We start from the raw sequence: 19,710 nt of genomic DNA on the forward strand, positions 1-19,710 counted from the left end.
TAGAAATTCTAATCTGTTTAAAGCATAAATGACTACGGTATTGCAGATGCTGGAAAACCCTCTCCAGCTTCTAGGAGATGATGCACTGTAAGTGAACTTGAATACACTGGAAAAGACAAGATGGCAGATTTTTCACAATCTTTCTGCTACTAAAGTCAACTAAGTATACCAATAACAGAGAACATTGATACCAAAGACAACAGTAGTATCTTAGAACTTTAACACAATTAGGCAAGAGATCCTGGGCAGTGCCCAGCTCAGAAGGGCAAAAGAATGCAAGCTCATTCTATTTCCTTACTCTAGCAATGTTTGCTATCTGGACTTTAAACACTGTTTTACTGCTGCCTACCCATGTTTTCTGTTCACTTCTCTTTGCTGAGATGGCTCTACCCTACAGAAGAATGAACACCGAGTTTTGTGTTTCACAGTAAGCACAGCTGAAGGACTAACACTTCCTCTCATGCACATTCTACCACCAGAAGTCATTTCCCCATCAGAAGAGGGGAGCCATTCAGCCCAGCAGTCCCTCACCCCAAGGGTGCCACTCGACCTCCCCTGGGAGCCCAGGCCATGCTAGAGCTGCCCGAGGCCACTGGCAATGTTTCCACTGGGGCTCGGACTTGCTCCCCAACACTGCACCAACCCCACCACCACCAACCACTAGGGACAAGGGCAGCTGGGGACCCTTCCAGTGGCTCTTGGTGGCCTCTCCCACTAAGAAGCAGCAAGACCAGCCACCTCTCCAGCCCTCAGGACACAAAAAAGCCCAAAGCGAGGGTAATGTGGCATAAAACCCCCAAAGTGACATATGGGGAAAGCGTGCACCGGGACACAGTCCACCCCGAGAGCGGCGAGCACCCAAGAAGCGCTCCCTTCCCTTCCCTTCCCTTCCCTTCCCTTCCCTTCCCTTCCCTTCCCTTCCCTTCCCTTCCCTTCGTCTGAGGGAAGCCTCCTCGGCGCGGCCGCCCCAGTCCCAGCCCCGAAGCTAGGCCGCGCAGACCCCAGTCGGGCCCGGGGACCCTGCGGCCCCTCAACAGCCCGTGAGGTGGCGGGGCAGGGCCGGGCCTGCGCGGCCAGCGGCAGCGCCTGAGGTGTCCCGCGCCCATTGGCCGGCATTGCGGCGGGGCGGGGCGGGCCGGGCGGGCTCCGCGCCAACCTCCTCCGCCCCCGGGGAAAGAGTGGGGCGGAACCGGTCTATGCTCGGCGTCCCCGGGATGAAACAGCTGCCTCGGCCCCGCGGCGGCCCTTTAAATAGCTGCTGCTGCCGCTGCTGCTCCACTCGTAGCGGACCGTTGTCCTGAGCTCGCTGAGCATCCTCACCGCAGTCTCCCGCCAGATCCGCGGTGGCGGGGCAGAACCGCTCCCGCCCACTGTAAGTGTCTGGGCTGCAGCTCCGGTGCCGCCCGCGGGTCCCCGCTCTGCCTTCACCGGGGGTTCCCGGGGCGGTGGCGGCCTTTTCCTCCAGTGGCCGCCTCCTCCTCAGCGCGGGACCGGGTTGCGGCCGGCTGGAGCCTTTTGCTGGGTTCCCGAGATGGAGCCGGCGGGGGTCGGCCCCCGCCCGAGCCGCCTGGGAAGAGAGTGGGGTCGGCTGCTGCCTGTTTCTTTCACGAAGGAGGAGGCCGGAGCTGCGGTCTCCGCGCTGGCGGCGCCTCTCTCAGCTGAGGGGCTCCGGGGACGGACCGGGAACTAGGCCTGGTCCGGGGGTCCCGGCTTGGCGCGGCTCTGCCCGCAACGGGGCACGCCGCTCCCCCACCCTGCGGCCTCGGCTTGTGCCTGGAGCTATCGCGGCATCGGTAACTGCCCGGCCCGAGGGGCGGTATTTGTGTTAGCAGGCTTCACAGCGACCGCAGAAAACGCTTCCTCAACGGTTTGTGTGTGCCAGTCCCCCTGGAGCGGGGCAGGCTCTGAAGCCTTCCCGGGTGGGAGAGAGTAACTGCAGCTCATATCAAGAGATCAGCTGCGAGGAAGTGTTTCTCCCCGTGCCAGCACAATAAAATCGCCAATCATTAATTACCTGTTAATTCCTTGAATTTTTGGCCAGTATTTTCAAATCCTGATTCTCTTTTTTTTCCCCTCCTTCTCTTAATAGAGTAATCATGTTCGACATTAAGAAGATTTGCTGCATTGGGGCTGGCTATGTTGGTGGCCCAACCTGTAGTGTGATTGCACAGATGTGCCCCAATATCAAAGTTACTGTTGTGGATGTCAATGAGGCCAGAATCAATGCCTGGAATTCGGATACGCTCCCCATCTATGAGGTAAACTTCCCTCACTGTTATCTCTTCTTCCATCCAGTGTTGCATTTGCTTCCCTCTTCCCACCGCATGGCATTTCTACATGGCCCACCTCTGAATCTTTATAAGTATAGCACAGTGATGTCCTTCAAAAAGATTATTCTGGAACATTTGCTTGTTGCTACTGCTCACTAAATCAGATTTTGAAAATATCTTAATATGTCTGGTGCAGGCAGGTATTTAAGGATTATATATGAGGAGCCTACTAAGGAAAAATGTGTATACAGTGAACTGTGCTAAATCACACTGACTTTCTTTCAGAACCCAGTTTAGTCATAGCCTAGTTCTCTTACTTAGTTTCAGATGTTATTTGCTGTGTTGTAGCACTATATGAATGTGTAATGCTGAGTGGTGAGCTTTATTCCAATCCTGAATACTGCCAAAAGCCAATTGGTGCTGCCCATCTTAACCCTATTATAAGATGGGAACAGTCATGTTCCTGATTCACTTGTGCTGTAAAACCTTCCATCTGGTCCTGGAAGACTAGGCCAGGTAAAGATTACTTTAAGTTTATCACAGTGTCACTCCTTCATTACAGAATTACGTCAATAAAGCATTTAAAATAGATTTTCCTTCTTCAGAGCTTGGTTTTTTACTCCTTTTCACACCTAAAGAATAGGTCTCTTTCTTTCCTTAAATCTTTCATGAGATGCACAAAAGATTTCATTTATACATTTGAGCTCTTTTCTTTAACAGGAGGGAAAGCTTACCTTCACTTGGCTCCAAAAGACAAGGCATATTGCCTTGTACTTGGTTACTTTTTTGCTATAAGAAGTCTTTTAATTCCTGTCTGTGCTGTAACTCTAATGCAGTCTTTCTCTCTTCAAATAAAACCTGTGACTCTTTAAGTGAAGATGAATAGGCCTCCTTTGTCATTCATATTCAAAAGAAAATGTGTATAATGCTCAGATTAGCAGATGAGACATCAATAAAGATCATGAAAGCAAGTACATTGTTTTCTATAAATACTTAGACTGAATGAGTTAAGGTAGAGCTAGTCTTGGCATGTAAAAAAAAAAAGGCCAACAAGAAAAACCCACCTCACAACATCTGCTTCCTGGAATAGTGTCCTTTGCTTGCAAAGAATGTACAAAAACTGCCAAGAATTAGTTCAGGCAGTTATAAAATTGAGTCATTGCACAGTGAGGTTTGGGGAGGGGGGGGGGGGGGGATATTTGTATTTTCTTTTTTTCTTTCCAGTGTTAGAAATTGTCTAATGGACTGCTTTTCTATTTACATCCCAGTAACACAATGGTTGTTACAACCCATCAAATGTTATGTGTTATTCTGCCTGTGCTGACCTTTATTTTCCTTTTAAGTAGGCATTTGATATAAATGAGACAGCAAAAATTACTTGCACAAAAAAGCTTCTGCTTTGTTTTCCTCTTTCCAGTGAACCTTTGCCTTTCTGGCACTCGCTCAGATCTCTCATGTCATGATAAGCTACTCTCAAGGTGGAGATTTGATTGCCATGTTAGAGTGTATGACTTCATTTTTCAAACAAAACTAAAGGCTTCTTTTATCTATGACAACTATATCTTCATTAAATAATGTTGTAGACGATTCTAACACAGAGGATTGATCATGTACACATGGACTCCTGCTCCTCTTGTCTGAGTGGAGGCCTTAAGAGAAGGGGAATTGTTATAGTACAGCATGTGTCACTGCAAAGAATCTCATCAAATCGTACCTGTGATTCTTCCACACTGCGGGTGTGGTATCATGATAAGTTCAATTTGGTTCAAAGATGTGTGGCTGCCAGGGGTGGTCATTTCCTATGTGTCTCCACTGCCTGCCTTTCAGTGGATCTGGGCTTGCTAATTTGGTGGCAGACCTCTTTATGGGTTTTTCATTAAATCAGTTTTAGATCTGATGTTGGGAAGATCATGGAATGTGTAGCTGAGAGAAAAAGAGTGTTGGAACCATCAATTTTCTTTGCAGCCTAAGGAATATTGTAAGACTTCTTGAGTTTAAACATTACAGGTATTTCTTTAATTGCTGCTCATGCTAATAGAATTGAGCATGGGAATAACTGAAGTCTAAAATCTAGTTGTGCAAGTAAAAATTCAGTGTGATGGAAAGCTTTTCAAGATGGTGTTTTGAGTATTTTGAATACGAAAGGGTTTTATCTATTTCACTGTGCAAATCTACAGAAACTTTACATCTGGCAGGCTGAAAACATGCCATTCTGAGGGGAAGTAAAAAGTCCTTCTGTATCGGAAATGTCAGTTTGGGCATGTGGTTTACTGTTCTTCTACCTGCATTAATCTTGACTGCCTTTTTTTTTTTCCAGCCAGGGTTAAAAGAAGTGGTAGAATCCTGTCGAGGAAGAAACCTCTTCTTTTCCACCAGTATTGATGATGCCATTAGAGAAGCTGATCTTGTATTTATTTCTGTAAGTTGAGGGGGAGAAGGTGGTTGTGTGTGGTGTGGTTGTCTTTTTTGTTCGGTGATTGTTTTTTTTTGTTTGTTTTTCTCTTATCAAATCATTGTTTCTATTACATTAGGAAGAGGCCTTTGTTTCGTCATGTAGATTCAGTTAGAAATGTATTGTGTCGCAGTTTTCTCCTTGTCTTTTTGGGTACTGTGGGAAAAGTGTTAAGTAAGCTTATTTTCTTTTTGTGTTTTTTATAGCCAGTAGAACATCTAACAAAGAAACAGGCTCTAAATCAAAATGAAAATGTCGATAACTAGTTTGGTTAGATGTCTGGGGTCTTAGGGTAGAATATAGTGCGTATCTGTCTTTGCAGTGTACTACTGAAATCTATGGGACTTTCGTAATGATGTGGTTCCCAGATAGGGATGTAAAGTCATCCTGATTATTTGGTTACAAAGACAACTTATTTCTAGAAGCTTTAAAGAAAAAAAAAAGGGGGGGGGGCTGGCTGGCTTTATAATATTTTCTAGCTTTAATATTTCTAAGCTGCTGATACCACTTAGAGGATCCAGTCAAACATAAATAGTGTAATGTTTTGTAATCTAGACAGCTGTTCCTAATGCAGAATGCAAAAGGACTGCTTGCTATTCATCTTGGTAGGCCACAGTTCATTTTTTTTTTTTGTTACTTCAGTCATCTTATCTTGAGAGCCCCTCTTTGTTAGGGCACCTTAGTACAGAGCTCTTTCTGATAGTAATTTTCTCCATTCATTAAGTCTAAAATGAATGCTACTTTTCTGGAGGATTGCCACTAATACAGCCCATATATTGCCACCTGTCCTTGGCTTAAAGCATGCTGTTGTGTTTTGCATGTTGTTGCCATTTCTTTCAGTTTGTAATAAAAAGGACCCTCTGTCTTAATTTAAGTGATGTGTTTTCCCTCATGTTGCCTTTTCTGTTTACCTCAGCATAGCAATTTTCAGCAGCTCTACACTTAGTTTAAACCCACTTAGCAATGAAACCTATAACTACTTCACTAGCTGCAAGATTGTGTATCATACTCCTAACATGGGACAGGAAACAAAAGGTGTCTGGCACTAATCATGAAAAAATTACTGGTGTTTCTAGAATAAGTTTCACTGAAGCCTATGAAGCTTCTATGAATTGCTCTTGTTTAAACTCTATTTGAATAGAGGCCAGTGAGCTTGCTTTACATGACAAAATGGGTGATGGAGAAAGCCAATAGCTGTTCATCTGGATAAAGATTATGGGCTCGAAGCAAGCTGGACTCAGGGAAGGAAAATGTCTTTTTCATTATAACAATTGCACCTATTGTGTAAAATTTCTTCCCTCTCCATGTATTTGTAATTAGGTTAACACTCCAACAAAGACCTATGGCATGGGAAAAGGCCGAGCAGCTGATCTGAAATACATTGAAGCTTGTGCTAGACGAATTGTGCAAAATTCAAATGGCTATAAAATTGTCACTGAGAAAAGCACAGTTCCAGTACGTGCTGCAGAGAGCATTCGTAGAATATTTGATGCTAATACTAAGCCTAACTTAGATTTGCAGGTAAGTGTAATCTTTGAGTTTTATATTTAAAGGCTGGTTGTTGCTTTTGGCTGTTACCTGTTCTTTCTGTGCTCTAGGTGCTGTCTAACCCAGAGTTCCTTGCAGAAGGAACAGCCATCAAGGACCTGAAGAACCCAGATAGAGTGCTTATCGGTGGAGATGATTCTCCAGAGGGACAGAAAGCTGTCCGTGCTCTTTGTGCTGTTTATGAGCACTGGGTGCCCAAAGAAAAAATTCTCACAACCAATACGTGGTCATCGGAGCTTTCTAAACTGGTTAGTGTTACTTACCACTGCTGTCTGCAATGAGCAATGGGTGTAAGTGAGACAAAGAAGACTCAGAGTGAGACTTAAGTTCACTGATGCTGAGTGATGCAGCTAGAAAAGACAAACATAGTTGGGAGGACCCAGTATGTATGTCAAAGGATATTCATCTTTTCCAGTTGTTTCAGCTGAGCTAACAGATGATATAAACTTTCCCTGAAATCCTTTTCTCACTTTTATTGCTATGTTATTTATTACTAAGAGTAAACTTTCAGTGCTCTGGAAACAGGTTACCATCATGAAAACAGGTTGAACTCTGCAAGTTAAAAACTACGTTATTTTGCTTGGGTGCCATTAACTGGCATTTATGTATCAAAGTGCTTATGTTACCATTTTTGTATCTCAGCAGAGTTACAGAGTTAAAGTAATTCTTCCAGTAGTAACTCGCTTAGGTCCGTGGGCATCTTGATTTCTCAAAAAACCTAAGTTCTCCTCGTTATGTGTTTTATCTACAGGCAGCTAATGCTTTCCTTGCCCAAAGAATCAGCAGCATTAACTCAATCAGTGCTCTGTGTGAAGCAACAGGAGCAGATGTTGAAGAAGTAGCAAGAGCTATTGGAACAGACCAAAGAATTGGAAATAAGTTTCTCAAAGCCAGTGTTGGTAAATGAAAAATCTGGGGGTTGGGATTTTTTCCCTTCTGGACTTCTGTTTAACAGTGTAATAAGTCTACTAGAAGTGTTTTGAAGCAAGTGATCTGATACTCTAAAATCTTCTACAGAATGAAACTATTGCTGCAGAGTACTAGCATAAATCAGTTTTGCTGGTAGTATGTCTAGGACTGAGGTTGCTCTAGAAGCTGGCAGTCTGAAAGCTGAGAGTTCAGAGTGTATGGTTTATCCTGCCTGAGACTCTGGAAAAAAAAGCCACAATTTTATTTTTCTTGAGCATCGCTGATGATAGTGCTCTCCAAAATGTCTTCCTGATTGTAACTGCTGCAGTCTTGTTCAGGAGTTGATGCCAGTGGCCTGAGGAAGAGGGTGCCTCTAGGTCAGAGTGTGTGATGGCAACTCCTAATTTGTAGAATGAATTCAATTGTTCAAATATACTAGAGGGTAAGATGTGATGAAGTTGTGATACATCAAACTTGCAAACTTATAGAATAAGACTAAAGCATGTCTATATGGCTACAGTCTACATGTTAAAAAGAATGTATGACTTTAACCTTATTAAATATAACCTCTCATAGAGCCTATGCAAGAGTGAAAAGCAGATAACAAAAAATTACCAAAATTCCTATTAGGTTAGTATAATTTCTTTTACAACATGTTGCATCTGAGACTCTGCTGAGCAAAGTAAGGGGTCAAAGATCCCACTGTTAATTGTCTCAGTTCTCCCCTGGCTATAGTGATCTTTGTTTCTTGCCAGTGATTAGCTATCCATTTGGTGATGAGGGAGGAAAGAACTCTGATTAACATACTTGTTCTGAGAAATGTTAATCTAAATCTCTAAGTGGAGGGAGAGCAAAAACTTAGGAGCTTGTCTACCCACTTGTAATAACAAAAAACCTAGGGGCTACCGTATGTTTCCATGAGACTGGGTTAAAACTTCCATTGATCTCAGTGCGTCCTGAAACAGATTTTAAGGCTTCTGTAACTGACTACATAAGTCTGGGAGCTGGATTTTGAGAGATACATAAGTTTTCATTTGCTAGAAGCAAAATACTTGGGGGAAAAACATAATGGTGACTATTTCTGACTGCAAAAAAAATTACTTGATTCCAGTGGCTGGTTTACAGTAGTACCTTAGTCACCTGTCAAATAACCATTTTCTCTTTCAGGGTTTGGAGGTAGCTGTTTTCAGAAGGACGTCTTGAATTTAGTATACCTCTGTGAGGCACTGAACTTACCTGAAGTAGCCCGCTACTGGCAACAGGTACAAGTTCTTCACCAATTTTTTGAGGGAGTTGTATTTCTTAAGCTTTCAGGTATCAAGCATTGAGCTTTTGAGCGTTGTTCACATGTAATCTGTGTTTCAGCTTTAAGGAATAGATATTGATCATCTCTACATTTTAGGGCCCTCAGCCTAACACTGGCATTTGATACTTGTTTGTGGGTTTTTGTTTATGAATTAAATTATCTGTATCAAATGGATTGGGAAGTTGTCTAGAAGTAGCAGTAGAAAATGTGAACCACAGGTATGCCTGGAGTCCAGTATTTCTCTTGTGCTTGGTTATTTCCATCTACTTTGAGTTCAAAGCTTCTCTTTTCCTCAGGGTCTACTTTTACAATGCCTTTTCTGAAACAGCTTGGCAGTATTTTATAAATGAACATGGTTGCTGCTGCTCCCTGGTTAATGTTAAGAATGGTTGGGAAGATGGGGATGGTCTCAGGCCTAGCACCAATGCAGCAATTCCAGGATGACCAGCCTGTACTAGCAAGTGCTTCCCTACTAACTGGTGAAAGGACCTCACCCCTCTCCCCAGTACTGACTGAAGAGGCAGCTTTGACATGTGTGGCATGGTCAAAAGAACAGCTTTATTTTCCCGATTTAGGCTATGGTGATTAAGGCTGCCTAGCAGATGCCCCCAAAATACCCAGCACATGATTTGCCTACCTTATTAGCAGCTTTTCCTTTTTTTTTTTTAATATTCCTTTTGACTAGCATTTCCCCCTTACCTTTTCTCCATCCCAGTCTGGTGTCAAATAAATAACCTGCCAATATTAATTACTACTTCATCTTTGGTTCAGTTGTGCCACATCAATGCTTAAATCTAGTATTTCTTATACTATTACCTGGGTCATCATGGCCATGTGGTACTGTTGAAGGGGTTACTTAAGCTCTGTTGGCTTTGCAAAGTTCTATTTCCCAGAAGGTCTTTAATATTCCCTTCCAATTGTCTGAAGCTTGGTTTGATCTCACTCGTAATTTCCCTTAACTGCTTGTAGAACTCTGAGAGTTCTATCTGTGACTTGTCAGCTTCTTGCATTATCTGTGATGTAGAAAGCCACTGGGCATCCTGTTCAGATAGTTTGACCTCCAGCCAGGGGCTAGTCAGCAGTTTAGTTACTTGCTTGCAACAATTAATTCTTGCATGAATTGCTTGGAACAAGAAAGACATGTTTTATGCTGTCTGCCTTTAAAGAGGTGCAGGTTGACATCTTAAAAACATACCTCATTAAGACATCTACTCCATGGGGGAGAGGCTTTCAATCCTGTCAGGAAAGAGGCTAATGTACTTTGTGGACCTTGTGTGGATTAAAAAGGCTAAAAACATTTTCACAGTCACTATGTGTGACACATAAGGAAGTCTACGTCTGGCAATGGGATATCCATGTGACACCAAGTACTCTTAACACTGAAATTGCTTTCCATGATTCTGCCTGGAATACAGTAACGTATAGATTTAAAAAACAAGCAATCTGAAAAAATCCCTAGCCTTTGCACTACATTATGCACACATGCTATCATGCATTAGCATATATAGTCACTGATTAAAATAGGATTTGGTAAATTAACTGTAGATTTATCTTTGGCTTACTTATGACACTGAGTAAATACTTAGCTTTCTCTTTTAAGCCTATATTAAACTTGTGTAGGTAGCTTGGCTTGATTGTTAATAGAATCTGTCTATAGTTTGAAATTGCTTCCTTCTATACTATCATGTTTGATGTAATTTCAGGTAATAGACATGAATGACTATCAGAGAAGAAGATTTGCTTCCCGCATTATTGACAGCTTGTTCAATACTGTTGCTGATAAGAAGATAGCTATTTTAGGGTTTGCATTCAAAAAGGATACTGGGGACACAAGGTAAGAAAGCAAATTTTGTTCATTAATGTGGTTTCCCTCCACTTGTCACTAGCTACACAGTTAACTCCCCCAGCTGAATTGCATTAATAAAACCAGATCAGATATGGGACCCTTAAACTGTTGTGACCGAGTTGATTTGTAGTAAGTATTAGTGTTTCTCAGCTGGGTGAGACAATTGATTCTTGACCTCTAGAGCATACTTGAATGGCTCAGAATCTAGAGCAGATAACTGTAGTCCTTATTAACCTGTGTAAGCAAAGATAGATTTTTTTTTTTTTCCTGACAGAGCCCTTCCATTCTCCACAGAAAAGAATGCAAATGTTTTTGCAAGCTGTTCTAAATTACTGTATGAAGCCAAAGTTTCAGCTTTGTTTCCCAAAGGTGGTTACTTCTGTTTTCCCGCAAAGCTCAAACTTGATACAGCTGTCCAACTGCAGTTTGTGGGGAATGCTTATAAGCTTGGGGCCTTGTTAATTATGGTCAAAAGGTGTCCTGAAGCTTAGTATCTCCCTGGCATGATTCAGCAAGATAGATGTAAACTTGTTTTTTGTATTGCTCTCCTTGATGTCCCTCAAGACATCAAGTTTACTGCTGGCATGGATTACCACTATGATTTTTAATATAAAACTGGTATAAAAGCTCTGGCATTGAATAATATATCATGATACTTGAAGACTTTAATTGCTTACAACATGCCACCTGGTTCTTTGATTCACTTCCCTAGGGAGTCATCCAGTATCTATATTAGCAAGTATTTAATGGATGAAGGAGCAAAGCTCCATATCTATGATCCTAAAGTACCTAAGGAACAAATAATCTTGGATCTCTCACATCTGGGTGTCTCAGAAGATAACCAAGGTAAGAATGCTCATGTAAAGCTTATTTTCTTCCTTCCCACCCTACTCTCAAAACACACAAGTCAGGTTAAATACTGTAAACTTATCTTCAGATTTTCACCATGATGATGGTTACACTTACTAAAGATTGTTATAGGTCAGAGGGTTACTGTAACTCTTCCTCCTTTCCCCATAGCTTCTATAGCTAAATACTAATTATGTACTATTGTGATTTTTTTTTTTTCTTTCGATAGCCACTTGAACACATGCAAAGAATTTTCTTTGCCTAATTGAAAGGAAGAGAGAGAATGTCCATAAGTAGAAGAGAATAATGTTGTTCTGTCAGCTCCTTTTGTGTCCCGAGTCCTACCTGCTACTGCTGTCCTGGGTTCAGCAGTACCAGTAACTTGCCATAGTTCTTGCTTTCATATATAAAGTACAAATAAAGAAATAATTCTGGAATTCACTGTAGAGCATTCTTCCCCTGTATTGCTTCCAAATTTGTTTCCTTAAATTCAAGAAGACTTTAAGGTAATCATCTGTAACTAGAAATTTCTTGGAGAGACGTAGGGGGTATTTGAGATTTTTTTGTTCCATTTTCATATTGGAGAGGGGGAGAATAGAGATGATGAATGGGGGAGAAGGATGGATCAGATGTGAAGAGAATGGTGGAAAATGAACTGTGATGGAGTGAAAGGTGTTATGTTTTTTGACATGCCTTTGAGTTAGAGGGGGAACTGCTGAGGCAGTCAGGATGAAGGCAGCTGCTAGTAAGCCATGTGTATCTTTTGTAGCGTGAATGGAGTTAAATACAAACTGTTATGTGCTGTGTTGTAGAGGCAGTGACCTTTGTGAGAGTTGGTATGTGAACACTCCATAGTAACTTCTAATTCTAGAGATGCTCTTGACTGTTTAAAACAAATTTGAATGCTTAACTTCAAACACTTAAGTGCTCTGACTGTTCAGATGCTGGGTACAAGCTGCTTTCACTCAAGTAAGGGAAATCAAAGTGATAAAGATCTTGATAGTAAACATCTCTAGGTAAGTGACTTGAAAGTTGGGGTTTGTGTAGGGCAGGAAGAAGACTTGTTTGCCAGTAGTGCAGCAGATTGATGGTAAGTATGTGTGCAGAACAGGACTTTTATTTTTCCTTCTGTTACAGTGTCTCGGTTGGTCACTATCAGTAAAGACCCCTACGAAGCCTGTGATGGAGCTCATGCCCTTGTAATTTGCACTGAATGGGACATGTTTAAGGTAAATCTTATCTTCAATTTAAACTTAAGAAAAAAAGAGGGAGTGTTTATGCTCCTGCTTTATTCTACCTGCTTTAATTGCCTTTTACAGGAGTTGGATTATGAACGTATTCATAAGAAGATGCTGAAGCCTGCATTTATCTTTGATGGTAGGAGACTTCTAGATGATCTTCACAATGAGCTACAAGTCATTGGCTTCCAGGTAATCAGCTGCATGATGCTGCTTACATTTCTGTCTGTCTGCTTTCTTCCTTCTTTTCTCTCCTTCTGCAGTGACTGAGTAGCAACTGAAAAAATCCTCTTCTAGACCTATCTATCTGTACTTCAGTCTCCTCATTAGCACTGTCTTCCTCCATTACCTTACTGTTTTCATAGATTACTGTGTTAAAATCCAAGCTGCATCAGACTAGGATGCTTATTCAGTAGTATAAGCATGCCTTAGAATCATAGAATCTGGATTTTTAGGTTGGAAAAGAGCATTAAGATTGAGTTGAACCAACATCTGAATGCTGTTCTGCCCTTTGGACTGTGGAAATCATGCAGATTGAGATAGATGTAAAAACCTGCTAAATACCATTCTTAAGTTCTAGATAACCAGCAGGATAATTGCTTCCAAAACTAACCCCTTCACTGTTTCCTCAAGTCCTGCAGTCTTTGCTGCTACCACCCATCAGAAGGGCTGAGCTTAGCATTTGCTGTGTGTTATAACCTGTGCCACACCCTGTACCTGGAAACTTATTTGAACCTCACCAGATGAAAAAGGCAACATCTAAAATTGACAGTAACAGAATAGCAGAGTATGCTTCCTTCAGAAGTAAATGGAAGCTGTAAGCACCTTTTCATTCTTCAGAAATGACATAAAGCAGGTTTACCTACAGTTGCAAGGTGTAGTGCAGGTAACATGCTTACCAGCCAGTGAGATCCTCCACTTGGACAGATTATTAAAAGAAGCTTTGGACTTTCCCTGAGTTCTGCACAAGCTGGCTGCCACTGGACTTGAAAGCCTTGTACGTGAAGATGCTTCAGCATTTCACTGACTTATCTTCAGAAGTGTTACATGGGAAGCTAGAGAGGACTGATTTAATGTCAGCCAGAAGATCAAAGCAATGGTCTGTGTTTACATCCAAGAAAGGGCCCAAAGCTTCTTAACTAAGCATTTTGCTAAGGTAATAGCAAATTATGTATCAAATTATAACCCATGTGATGTTTTTGTGAGGAGCTTTTGTGGGTCTGTGTCTTCAAAGACTTCCCAAATAAGAAGCTCTGTTTCATAGCTCTTGGGTAACTTTTATTTGAAATTCTAGTTGAATTTTTAACCAATTTGTGAGTTTGCTTTCCAGAATCGAGTTTGTCATCCAGGTTTATTATCTGGATTTTTCATCCAGAATGGCATTATGAAGACGTTCAACAATTGACCTATATTTTCTGTGTGAAATAATAAGGATTTTGTCTTAAAAGGGCAGCCCCAAAATCTAATATTCTAGGTCCCAAGTCTTTTTAACTGCCCTTAAAAACTATTGTATATACAGCCTGATGCCAATAGCAATTCCATTACATACACTCCAAATTCATGGATTTGAGCTGTTATGTTGTGGGGTTTCTTTTATTCAACCTAGAGTTTAAAAAAACTTTAAACACGCCTACCATTTCAATTATAACCTGTTTCCACAGTGAAGCTCAGTTTAGGGAATATGAATGTGAAGCTCTGTAATTATAGGTGAAGTAATTTCTGGTTTGGGAAAATCTGCTCAGATTTCAAGTAGAGAATGCAGAGTGAGCCTTGATTGCAGGGCTTGAAGCACTTCTAGCATAGACGGAATGTGACTAATACTAAAATCACCAAATCTGTGAATAACCTGCATCTCACCTAGACACAATTGGAACAAAATCTACAAGCCAGATCAGATGCGTGTTGTTTTATTCTGTGTACTCCTGAGTATTGTGATTACTTGCATAATGGCTACAGGATCCTTTATTGATGGATTCTTTATTGATGTTTTTTCTCCTGCTTAAACTATTCACTTATTTACACTGTTCATGAACAGGCTTGTATAAACTGATTTAACCAGCCAATTAAAGCTGTTATGGGCAAATACAGTACTTACACCTCACATGACTGTTTGAACAACTCTTTTCTAGAGTTAACTCAGATGTCTCTAAAATATATTCATCAAAATTCAGTGAAACTTAAAATAGCTGAAGTACTTCTTTTGGTGTTTTGCATCTGACCTGTCCTCCTTGAGAGGAAAGCCACAGATCTCCTTGCTTGCTGGGTGTCTGAACTGTTTTGTTACTTGGTGTTTTGTCCTCCACAAGCTCTGTCCATGGTGATTTACATTAGTCTGACCTAGAAATTAGGAGAACCTGTCTTGCTCTTTGAATATTGCAGTGCCTGGCTTGTGTGTGTTGGCTTTGTTACATGCTTTCTCTTGTACAGAGTTGACTGCCTTTAGCCTTTTAGAGTTGTGTTATTTCAAACACAACCCACTACATTAAGGGGGGGTTGGGAATCTATCTGAATTTACTGGATATAATTTTTTAGACAAAGGAGGCTGAACTCGCATCCTGTGAACACTCAGAAGCATTTTATGATTTCTGTTCTGATAGTCCTATGGAAGATGAGGCACATGAATTTTCAAATTAGCAAGATGCATGCAGCTTTAAATAGGCAAAGCAGGCACCTGTGGAAGGCTGTGTTTAACAAAAACCTTTTTGCAACTTCAATCCCAGAAAAACTGTCCCTGGGCACACTTTGCTTTGTGGCTTGTATTATTCTAGTGTCATGGTCCTGAATGTGATTTATAGTTTTCCTCATAGGCCAACATGCTCAGCTTAGCTTGCCACTTATGAAATGTGTTTTCCCTTTCAGATCGAAACAATCGGGAAGAAGGTGTCAGCCAAAAGAATTCCTTTTGCATCCTCATGTGAAATTCCTAAATTCAGCCTGCAGGATCCACCTGTCAAAAAGCCAAGAGTATAATGTTTGATAGGTGCTGAAGGAATTCTGTGGACCTTCTTAGTGGTAATAACTGTAAGCCTATCCTTTTTTTAAGGAAAGATATTTTCATAAATGAAACCAATTTTACACTAGAAATGGTACCTGGTACATGTGAATTCAGTCTAATTTCAAATCTCTATTTTTATAGCTTTTTTGTTACTGAAGGATGGTACAAATCTGTTTTTAATAATTAATCATCTTTTAAATGGAAAAGTTACCTTCAAACTGCAGATTTCTGCTTCCGGAAGTGTTCCTAAACTGCACTTTGAATGTTTCAAATTATATGAAAACAAAAGAAATGGTATCTTTTTACTTCAGTCTCCTTATGGAGAGTGATCAGGTAATTCTTCACCCAGTTAAATGCTTGCTCTTAACTGGCATTGAAGTAAAAAGTGCTAAATGAATCTGGCAGGATTTGGGTTGAGCCCTAAAATAGAGCTGACTGCAACAATAATACCCCTATGCAGGTTCACTTTTTTCTTAACTTTTGATTCTCTAGTTGTCTTGCCTACATTCCATGTGCAGCTACATAAATTGTTGATGTAATCAGATTCCTGGGGCAAGTCTTTCCAATACAACCCCTCTTCAGTAGAGGAGCGTTCTGCTTGTTCGAACATTCAGTTTAAGCAGGATTACCTAATTTGGTGTCAGCCCAAGCAGAAAGCAAATACTGGCTTTGAAGCTACCTGATGGCTCTTTTTTGTTCCTTTCTGCTTACATACTTCATCTGAAAGCAGCTTTCTTAATGAATTTGCAAAAACTATTCCCTGCTGTTAAATTATGAAAAATAAAAATTCAGCCCCATAAATTAGTCAGCTTGCTACCTCATTTAATTAGCAGGAATGAATACTTCCTATCTTATCTTGTTTGGGTTTTTTTTGCGTTTACTTATTATTTTATTTCTACTTGTTTTTATTATTCTCAATTGGCCAGTGAGATTAAAATACTTAAGATGACAGAGTTTGTGTTTGGCTTGTTGCATGGGGTTGTGAAATGGAGGGGAGGATGGAAGAGGATGACCATGAACAGGTTTCAGACTAGAAAGTGTAGATGTCTTAGCTGAATAATCATAGTGTTGAGATGTTGGAGAATTATCCTTTAGCTAGTCATGTAATACCTTCTGAATTTATTCAATAGATGTGCCTTCAGTTATGCTGTATCAATGGTTAAACAGAGCACAAGATCAGTGTTGTCTTCATAATGAGTACTATTAAATTATTTACCCACAGAAATGTAGTTACAATTTAAGCTTTAGGACAGATATTTGAAGATTTAAGGAGCTTGTATTATCTACTGAAATTGTTACTCAAAACAGTGTTATCTGACTGAAATTGCTGTATCTTTGAACCAGGTGCTTTCAGATTCTGCATGTTAATGGCTTCCACACAGGGACTTGCTATGCAGTGATCACTCAGCACTTTGAGCAAATATGCCTCAGGCTTTTTGTCCCATCTTTCTATGAGCACATGAGAAGCCACTCAAAGTGAGTGGGAATTGCGGGGGCTTAAAATCAAAGATGTCATCTTTCATCATGCATATCTTCCTGATTCATAAGCTACTTTCATACAACACCTGCAGAGCAGGGACAACTCTGTGATACAGTTGTAGTATTTGTAAGCATTGCAATCCAACTGGTAGATCACCCTGTCCTTGCAGGTGGGCATCCTCCTGAACTACCTCTGCCCCTGCAGCACCTGAGAGGGGAGGCTTGTCACCTGTCCTTGCGGTACTGCCAGGTTCTGCTCAAAGGATCTCTTCTCCTGAATTGTGTTCAGGGTAGCACAGCACTGCTTCAGGGCTCATCTTAAGAGGGAGGGTGAGTAGAGGCTCCAGAAAATTGGGATGTATTTCAGAAATGCACACAGCTGCAATAGTGGTGCTTCTGAATGGGAGCTGTCCTCATGGTTTTGAAGTAGATGGATGAGCTGCTAAGCTCTTGTTTGAAACATTGCTCCTATTAGGAATGTGCAAGGCTGGTCAGTTTTCCTGAGGCATCAGGAGATGGAGGAGCTAGGCGCTATACTCCTATTCCTGCCCTGTTTCTCCTGCAGACTTAGTCAAAGCCCAGATAGTAACTCGTGGCTTAAGTTAGAAACACTCGGCAAGTTCGTGCTAGTGGGATCACTCTAACCCTTTTAGGAAAGGGGGGAGCAGCAGATCCTTTCTGAAGGGCAACTGGTACTGGCCCTTCCCTTACCTTCTCAGAGTCAGCTTATTTAGTTTCTTGGTGACTGCATTCTTTCAGTTCACCACTGGGTTTGTGGAATGAATTCAGTCTGAACAGTTGAACAGTAGAGCATGCCTTTGGGATACAGCAGTACTTACCTTGCATATGCAAGAGAACCTTACCACAGGCCGAAAGAGTGAGCTCCAGAAACTTTTGTAGCACTATAAATCATAAGCCATCCTCTTCAGGGTACAGTTGCCAGGGAAGTAAGTGGAGGTGACTTTTATGCCTGCTTTGAAGGCTTGAGTAGTGCACATAGAGATGGGGTCTAATGCTATTGAGCCTTTGTCTATAGGATCTCACAGCAGGTAATTCTTGATGAGAATTGTGTAATGGGCTCCTGTGCTCTGAAATTATTTTTTATGGGGTTCTTAATAAAATGCAATCCCACAGCAGCACTAATTTTTTTTTCACTGTAAAAATGGGAATACAAAGCAAATCCAGCTTTAATACAAGCCTATAAATAGTATGATACAGACTGTGTTAATTAAGTCCTACCAAAGTCTTGCCAAATTGACTAATTGTAAATGCCAGGCAAGATGTACTGTTTTACTTGTGTGTCTGTGAAAGTAAAACTAGTCTGGGGCCAGGTACATGTTGCCAAGAATATTGCACATGAATAGAAGACATGCATTTTTGACCAACACTAGTATAGGAGTGGTCAGTGGTGAGATTTTTGTACTGGCCAACAAGTTTACACTTCTCTCTGTCAGCTGAAGTTCTTGTAGTGCTATAGTCTTGCCCAACAGGTAAAGTTTAAAATGAACTGTAAAATAATGCATGGAAATGAAACAGATTATCTGTCTGATTTAGGAATACTGGAGTTGGTTCTCATTACTTTTTCCATTACAAGCTAAGAATTTCCATTACAAACTGAATTTCCATTACAAGCTGCACATCTGCAGTAGGTTGCTGCATGTTGTAGTGAGGCATAAGTACTTGACATCCTTTTAAATGAAGGGGACACCAATATTACTGATCAAGCAGGAAAAAAATTAAAACTATTCTTAAATGAACCCTGGCTTTTGATTTGACCTGAAGACTTGAAGCCACTGAAGATGCGGTTCTTTAGTTGCGTAACATTTAATTAAGCTTCATATGGTGTAGTGGATTGATGCAGTGATGCTAAAAAAGGCTGTTCCTTCTTTTAAAGCACTGTGTCAAATTGAAATCATATTCCCAGAACTCAATTTGATGTTTTTCTGATTGCAAGGAAGATTAATGTTTCTTAAAATATTTTATGGCTGCTTTGTTAAACAAACTGACAGAATAATGTGATTGACGTTTTCTTTTTGTATGCCACTAAACATGAAACTTAATCGGAAACAAAAATGAGATAGTCATGAAACCTGTGCTGAATTTATAACCAGGAGTTCTGTGAGACGTTGGTGCTTTAACATGGAGTTACGGAAAAACTGAAGGGGCGATAGCAAAGGAAGATGGTTGTAAAAGCAGGATTTCTTAACTAGGAGAAGAACTTCAGGGCTTGTCCTCAAATGTTCTTTTAAACAAAGCACCCCTCTAGTTTATGAAGTCAAAATGTGGCTGCTTTCCTTAGAAACCACAGCAAAACATGCAGTTAGAAAAATAGCTTATGTAGCTTCTGAAACTTGGTACCAGCTGGCAGTTGTGTAAAAGCCTAAGATCAATGTATAAGAGAATTCTAACATGAAGTAACACTGGACTATATTTCCAGAAGCATTGTTTCTCTCACTGTAAAGAAATCATGGATAATTATTGTGTTATGTTTGATAATAGCTGTATGGCTCAGAACTCCTTTTATTTTTCCTGTATTTCTGGTGTTGATATGCTGAAAGAGCAGTAACTTGGCAAAAGCTACACTAATACTGTGTTAAATCTGCTCTGTAAGCAAGCCAAAGCAAGCATTTATAGTAGGACCTGTAATAAAGGCTGGCAGATGTTAAAACGTGGGTACCCTGGGATTATTGTTGCACCTACCCCTCCCTCCCTGCCTGCTGTGGTGGAGGGAGCAGTGAATTCCCATCCCATAGTTGATAACCTTCCACGGCTCTGTTATTCAGGTTACTTCAGTTGAAGCAGGGCATTTTTTACTCAA

At 40.9% G+C, this 19,710-nt stretch overlaps 1 protein-coding gene across 1 annotated transcript; it reads left to right on the forward strand.

Annotated features, from left to right (window-relative positions):
• The first annotated feature begins 1,271 nt into the window (after window positions 1-1,271).
• On the forward strand, window positions 1,272-15,502 carry UGDH (UDP-glucose 6-dehydrogenase). Its single transcript, XM_057407570.1, has 12 exons — window positions 1,272-1,372; window positions 2,090-2,258; window positions 4,588-4,689; window positions 6,043-6,243; window positions 6,321-6,518; window positions 7,022-7,169; window positions 8,347-8,441; window positions 10,189-10,319; window positions 11,044-11,177; window positions 12,318-12,409; window positions 12,500-12,610; window positions 15,278-15,502. The coding sequence occupies exons 2-12, from the start codon at window positions 2,097-2,099 to the stop codon at window positions 15,386-15,388; spliced, it is 1,485 nt and encodes a 494-aa protein (XP_057263553.1). The 5' UTR covers window positions 1,272-1,372; window positions 2,090-2,096; the 3' UTR covers window positions 15,389-15,502.
• Window positions 15,503-19,710: the final 4,208 nt, after the last annotated feature.

The sequence above is a fragment of the Pezoporus wallicus genome, unplaced genomic scaffold (genome assembly GCF_028554395.1).
Source record: "Pezoporus wallicus isolate ANWC-B61680 ecotype Strahan unplaced genomic scaffold, APGP_CSIRO_Pwel_v1 contig_2492, whole genome shotgun sequence".
Classification (NCBI taxonomy): Eukaryota; Metazoa; Chordata; class Aves; order Psittaciformes; family Psittacidae; genus Pezoporus; species Pezoporus wallicus.